The sequence below is a fragment of the Zerene cesonia genome, chromosome 20, assembly GCF_012273895.1.
Source record: "Zerene cesonia ecotype Mississippi chromosome 20, Zerene_cesonia_1.1, whole genome shotgun sequence".
Taxonomy (NCBI): domain Eukaryota; kingdom Metazoa; phylum Arthropoda; class Insecta; order Lepidoptera; family Pieridae; genus Zerene; species Zerene cesonia.
In genome coordinates, this window is record NC_052121.1 from 5531681 (window position 1) to 5538028 (window position 6348).

The following is a 6348-nucleotide window of genomic DNA, read 5'->3' on the forward strand; positions in this document are numbered from 1 at the left end:
CGACATCGAATAGATAAGTGGATAGCGCAAATAGTAATTTAATTACTTTATTTTTTGCTTTGAAGTGGTTTTGAAGTCTTTTAAATTCTGTTAAAAATAATTATTCTGTATACTTTTTATATGCAAAACAAATATGTTCATTTTACCGATTTTTTTTTTTTTGTTTAAGATAATCCGATCAATTATCAAGAAACTATGACTAACATGACGCTACGATCGTTAACAAAGTGCGGCAATGAAAAATCTTACAAAGTTATTCCTTGTCAAAACTGAAGAAGTTGCGTAGATTGCTGCTTAGTTACTATATGATGACATTTACATTCACCATTTTCTTCAGTCTCAATTTGTCTAAATCTCGGCCATCATATTTAAGTAAATAATGTTTAACATTCGCCTAAAAAAATGTTTTGAATATAATACGTAATAATAAATCCTACTAATGGTTTAAACGCGAAAATTTGTAAAAATGGATGTATGTATGTATGTATGTTTGTTACTCTTTCACACAAAACCTAGTGAACCGATTACAATGAAATTTGGTACGTAGATAACTGGACAACTGGAATAACACATAGGCAACGTTTTACCCCGACATTCCTAGGGGATACCGACTTCCGCGGGTGAAACCGCGGGGCGCAGCTAGTATCAAATAATGCATCAGAAATATTTGATGTTCATTCTTATCACATTGATAATAATTACAGGTTTACAACAAAGTCTTCCTGCCATTGATGCACTTGTAAAAAATACAAAAACATAGATACCGTTCAATGCTTTATTTTTCTTTTCCTGTTTTACAAATTAAATTGTTCTTAATCTAGAATTGCATGATAGATTAAAAGTAATCTGTATTATAACGTTTTAAACAATAACTAATTGTTTTAATCGAACACAAGGTCTTCATTCAGTAATAACTCTCCTTGTGGATCGTTTACAATCTCTCCACCGGTCGCGATAAGCTGTCCTCTGAGAAATGTATGAACTACTGTCCCTTGTAAAACTCTGTACATGTACGGACTTATCTGAAACAAAAATCGTGATATTAAGTATAATGATTAATTATAATGCGTTTAACATTAAAGACAGTCAAAGCAATCTAAAATACAACGTTACCTTGTTTTTATATGTGATTATTTCAGGTGTAACTACAAACGAAGCCTCTGGATCGAAATAGATGAGGTCTGCATCATAGCCTGGTTTCAGCATACCTTTTGTTCGCAAACCAGTTAGCATTGCTGGTCCTGACGATAAATATCGACTCAGAGTACTCAATTTAAATCCACGAGCCTTAGCTTCTGTCCAGAATAAGGAAACGCCTAAAACGTGAAGCAATAATTTATCACATATCACACAAAATACGAAGAAGATAAAAAGATTTATTAACACTATGATTTTCTTATCCGTAAACTATAATTAAAGTTTTAGCCGCTGAATATTATCTAGATAAACATAACGATAGGTAGGTTTATATTTCGATAATTCATGCTTAAAAAGTTAAAATATTGTATTTCTCACCAAATTGAATAGACGAGATGCCTCCCCACGCCGTTAAAAAGTTGGGTCCTTTCAAACTGGACACCGATGGGGAGTGATCAGATGCAATTAAATCAAACCTGTTTTCTTTAATGTACTGCCATAATTTATCCTGTATATTTTAACATACGTAATTATATTACATGGTTGATAACTAATTTGTCATTTATACATCATAATGAAATAAAAAGCAACATACATATTTTATAGCCTTAGCAGGATATGTAGTGAAAATACTAACCTTGTTGGTTTGATTTCGGATTGGTGGGGAACATTTATACTCTGTGTGTCCTGGGGGGATTTGTTCGGAACTAATTGTGAGATAGTGGTGACAGGTTTCCGCAGTCACCCCACCGCGCCATAGCGTGCTGCCAGATTGTATTCTTTTCTCTCTAGCTTCCTCGAGAATTGGTATAACACCTTGAGCTGAGACATGAACTACGTGGACGTGGATACTAAAATTATTTTTTTGTTAATTTTCATTATTGTAAGCTGTACCAATAGCGGGTTTAGATTAACGTAACATATGATAATGTGTGGTAATTATTGTCTTTTTTGTGTGAAAAATTTACTGGTATACAAATCAAATAAAAATAAAAATTTCCTCTTTAAGATATTGGTTTGTTTACTTTCTGGTACTGTTTTTTTTATTTAAATACTAATTTGGATTTAACGTTTTAAGGAACATATTACCTGCAACACTTAGTGGGTAACTTACTTATATTGTTCTATATATTTTGCAATTAAGGAAACAGCATCTAGCTCCAATTGATCCGGTCGTGTAGCCAAGTAAGTATCGTAGAGACGTGGGTCTAGGAATAGATTATATACAAAGATCACATAGTAAATACTATCATTAATAGATATTATAATACATCTTATATGTTCTATCATTTTAGAAAACCGGACCGGTTTACGAGTTACAGCAGAACGTTAGAATCAATGGCCCCCATCCCATTTTTGAATCTAAATTAATATACCTACGCTTAACCACTATCTACTCAGGGAACTAAGGTCCTAATTATGTAATAAACGTTATTCTGCCACCGTAGGTAGCGCAATGGCGGAATAACGTCTGCCAAGTCAAAATGAATAAATCTACCGCTAATAAGTTGTTTACGAATACATTAATAATAAATAAGAAACTTTATTAGGGGTAACGAGTCGATTATATTACATAGCCTTAGTAAGTATTCAAAATGCATTCTACCCACTCCCTTAGGTATTCCCCCTGCATAAAATATCCCTAATAAATTCTCCCATCCCCCACTTACAACAAAAGACAATTTTTTCATAAAGTAATATTGAACTTTTTAGGAGTTATATTACGGTGTGTATGGTATTTTAAGTAAATGAGTCTAAAAATTACATACCAACTCGTGTATTTAAATATAAATTAAAAAATGATTACCTGAATAGTACCCGTTTCTGTTGTAATTATCTTTATAGTTTGAGTCATTCAACTCGCAGTGAAACTGAAATATATTTTACTTATTATTATGTAAATAGAGTTCGAACGAACCGAATATTAGTGCATGGCCTCGCCTTTTGTTATAGAATACACATCAAGAGAGTCATTATACAAACATACTAATTTACTTACTGCTAAAACAACATCAGTTCCATTTAATGCGTCAAATAATGGTCTTATGTCTTCAGTCTCTAGATATGGAAATTCTGTTACACCACTATCGATAAGGTATCCTTTGAAGCCTACTACCCCAGCTTCGATCATACGAGAATACTCATCCTAATAAAAATTAAAAGATTAAGTAATTTTAGCATTATGTAATTATAATTATAATCTCGTCATTGTTACGTTTTTTTATCTGAATAGCAGGATTATAATAATATGAGGCGGCTTGTGAAAGCCATCAATGAAAAATGTATTTTATTATTACATATCCTATACTTCATATCCTATCCTACTAATATTATAAATGCGAAAGTTTGTAAGGATGTGAGTGTTTGTTACTCTTTCGCGTAAAAGCTACTGAACCGATTGAAATTTGGTACGTAGACACTTGGACAACTGGAATAACATATAGGCAACTTTTTATCCCGATATTCCTCCTATGGGATATCGACTTACGCGGGCGAAACCGCGGAGTGTAGCTAGCTATAAATGGTAAATTATGACGCAAACGTTCGTTCTAAAGAACATTTATTATGATCGTAAAATTGTATCATTTGTTCATGGTATTTATTCGTGTAATAAGTTAGCATGAGAATTTCACTAGAGTGACTGAATAAAAAAATTTTTTTTTGGCAGGTGAGACTGCTTGGCCACCACAGGCATCCAAAATCTACTCGCACTTATTGAAAAAATCTATATCTCATATAGGATTTTTCTTTGTCTATTTACTTGACTGTCTACTTAGTAACGGAATGGCTTCATAGGCCTAAGATATAGCGATTATAACACTTGGTATCGGCTAGGAATAAACATTTTCTTCGTAATAAAAATGAAAACCATGTACTTACTTCATTACCAGGAATAGCCCCTCCCCAAAAGGCAACATCAACAAAAATTTCCTCTTTCGCTGCGGATGCTTTAATTTTTAAATTCTCTACAGTCGTTGTAGGTGGGATAGAATTTCTGTAAAGTTAGACCTAAGTTAGTTTTAAATTCGATATAACGATATTATTTCTCGTGGGGCCTCCTTGGTCTAGTAATTATGAGGTTGTGTAATGTGGATTTAAAATAATATTTTTTTATGTATTAGCGGACAACTGAGCTAGTGGTTCGCCTAATACTTTGCGGTCAACACCGCCCATGAACAATTAACAAATAGAGGCCGCTGTGGCAAAGAAAGGATTTACGAAAAGAATGAGGTGAGGTCCAGTCATTTTGAAAATTATCCAAATGTGTACGTTTCGTAATTGAGAATCTTAGCACAAAACTCTTACAGAGGCATGTCCACAATAGTTGTAAACCCTCCCACGGCGGCTGCTTGCGTCGCTGTTACAAATCCTTCCCAAGAAGTTCGTCCAGGTTCATTGACGTGCACATGAGAATCAATTGCACCAGCCATCAGCGCCAAGTTTCCGCCATCAAATACCTTCAATAAAAACAAATAGTTTAGTCATGAACAACATATGGTACTTTTTTAGAGTGGGCAACATGGTTAGCGACCATCACCACATAATGTTTCAAAGATAATGTCTCCGGAATTGTGTTCCCTGATCATGAGGGCAAAGATGATAAAAAAGGTTTGATAACCAGTGGAAAGGAATGAAGTGGGAAGGGTGGTAAAATGATTATGGATTATGGTTTCCCCACTAGTATTCAAATGCTACAATTTGACGTGACTTATAGTAATGTATAGATAGACATGAATAAAAGACATACCTTTAGTGATTCCCTAGAACCACTGAGAAGCGTATCCACTGATTCTCTTGTCAAGACGCTCTCTATTATACCTTTTTCATCCACTAGTATACCACCATCGAACTCAGCAGTTTCAGTAACGACTCTTCGGCTGAGAAACAACTGCTTTCCTATTTCAAATGGTTTAATTCTTCGACCCGAAGCGTTCAAGATTAAACCTAACAAATTCAATACAGTAATTATTTTCATAAGTTCAACATAAAGTATTATGTAAAATACTTATTTTAATGCATTTCAATTATAACAAAATTGTATATAATGTTATATACAATTTAATAATATAAATATTATTTTACGTTTTAAATCAGTACAATTTATAAAATTTTGTGAAGTTTGCATGGATCCAAACCGATAACGATATGTTAAAAAAATTATTACCTAAAATTATAAATATTTTTCCTACTATCCGTAACATTGTAAACTAAGAGTAGACGTTACACGAAACCAACACGACTTGAACTGAACGAACTGAAAGCATAAGAACTGGCTTTCCATCCTCAAGGATTACGTTGCTAATTGTTTTATATTTTTACTGATAAAATGTTGACACTTAACGTTTAAATACAATCATGTTTTTATGAAAATGAGAGTGATTACTTATAGGCATTAAAATATATAGGTTTTTAAAACACCTTTAATTTTCAGGTAAAATGTTTGCAATTGATACACGCTTTAAAATGTTTATACATAAAAACCTGCGAAATAATTAAAACTTAATTTTGAACTTATCTCATGTTCTATATTATATCTGTATAATATAAATGAAGGTGAGTGGGGGAAAATCGAACACCTTTTTGATGAAATGAAATAGTGTTGCTTTTGACGCCTTGCAGAACGAAAAATTTCAGTTAAATTGTTACAATATTTGTAATAAGTAAAGATATATGAATATATGTTTCTATAAAATTAATAACTTTCAGAAATTTTCTGAAGTTCAAAAAAGATAAATAAAAACTAGTATTTCTCTCCAGAATGAAGCAGGGAAATGATTATGATGAAAGATAGAAATAGTTACTAAAATTGTTTCTATGAATATCAAACATTCTTGAGTGTCGGAACACTAAGGTTTAAATTTCCCTGACAAGTGAGAACTGCATTTAGATTCCAAATTACTTGTTAAAGAAGATAATAGTTCTTCTCTTTGGTACTTAATATTTAAACTTTCCCAACGGGGGGAAGAGAATAAATTGAGGTTATCAAAGTGTCAGTATAAATTTAATGTTATTAAACTAGAAATATAAAATAGTTATGTTTGTAGATTGTATTAAGTACATAGCAAGTGGATAAATTTAAGTAGACAAGCTAGAAAGAAAGAGAGTGCAGTTGGAGGATATCTGTATAAGTATATCTTTTTTTTGAAGGGGTAAGACCGAGGCTTATATATTTTCTTCTGATCCGAACAACTGTCGAAGAGAAAAAAAGAA

The 6348-nt window shown here is 32.5% G+C and overlaps 1 protein-coding gene across 1 annotated transcript; it reads right to left on the bottom strand.

Moving 5' to 3' along the window:
* Window positions 1–766: 766 nt before the first annotated feature.
* On the bottom strand, window positions 767–5387 carry LOC119835032 (allantoinase-like). Its single transcript, XM_038359623.1, has 11 exons — window positions 5303–5387; window positions 4886–5082; window positions 4444–4595; window positions 4018–4132; window positions 3137–3283; window positions 2945–3008; window positions 2252–2345; window positions 1775–1988; window positions 1516–1645; window positions 1114–1316; window positions 767–1022 (listed from the first exon to the last, which is right to left on the bottom strand). The coding sequence occupies exons 1-11, from the start codon at window positions 5337–5339 to the stop codon at window positions 882–884; spliced, it is 1494 nt and encodes a 497-aa protein (XP_038215551.1). The 5' UTR covers window positions 5340–5387; the 3' UTR covers window positions 767–881.
* Between the last annotated feature and the right edge of the window lie 961 nt (window positions 5388–6348).

Coding starts and splice junctions, on each gene's coding strand:
- LOC119835032 (XM_038359623.1), bottom strand. CDS start 5,339: ATGTTACGGATAGTAGGAAAAATATTTATAATTTTAG. Junction 5,083..5,302: donor AAAAATATTTATAATTTTAG/GTAATAATTTTT, acceptor TGAATTTGTTAG/GTTTAATCTTGAACGCTTCG. Junction 3,284..4,017: donor GGGCTATTCCTGGTAATGAA/GTAAGTACATGG, acceptor AATTTTTATTAG/GATGAGTATTCTCGTATGAT.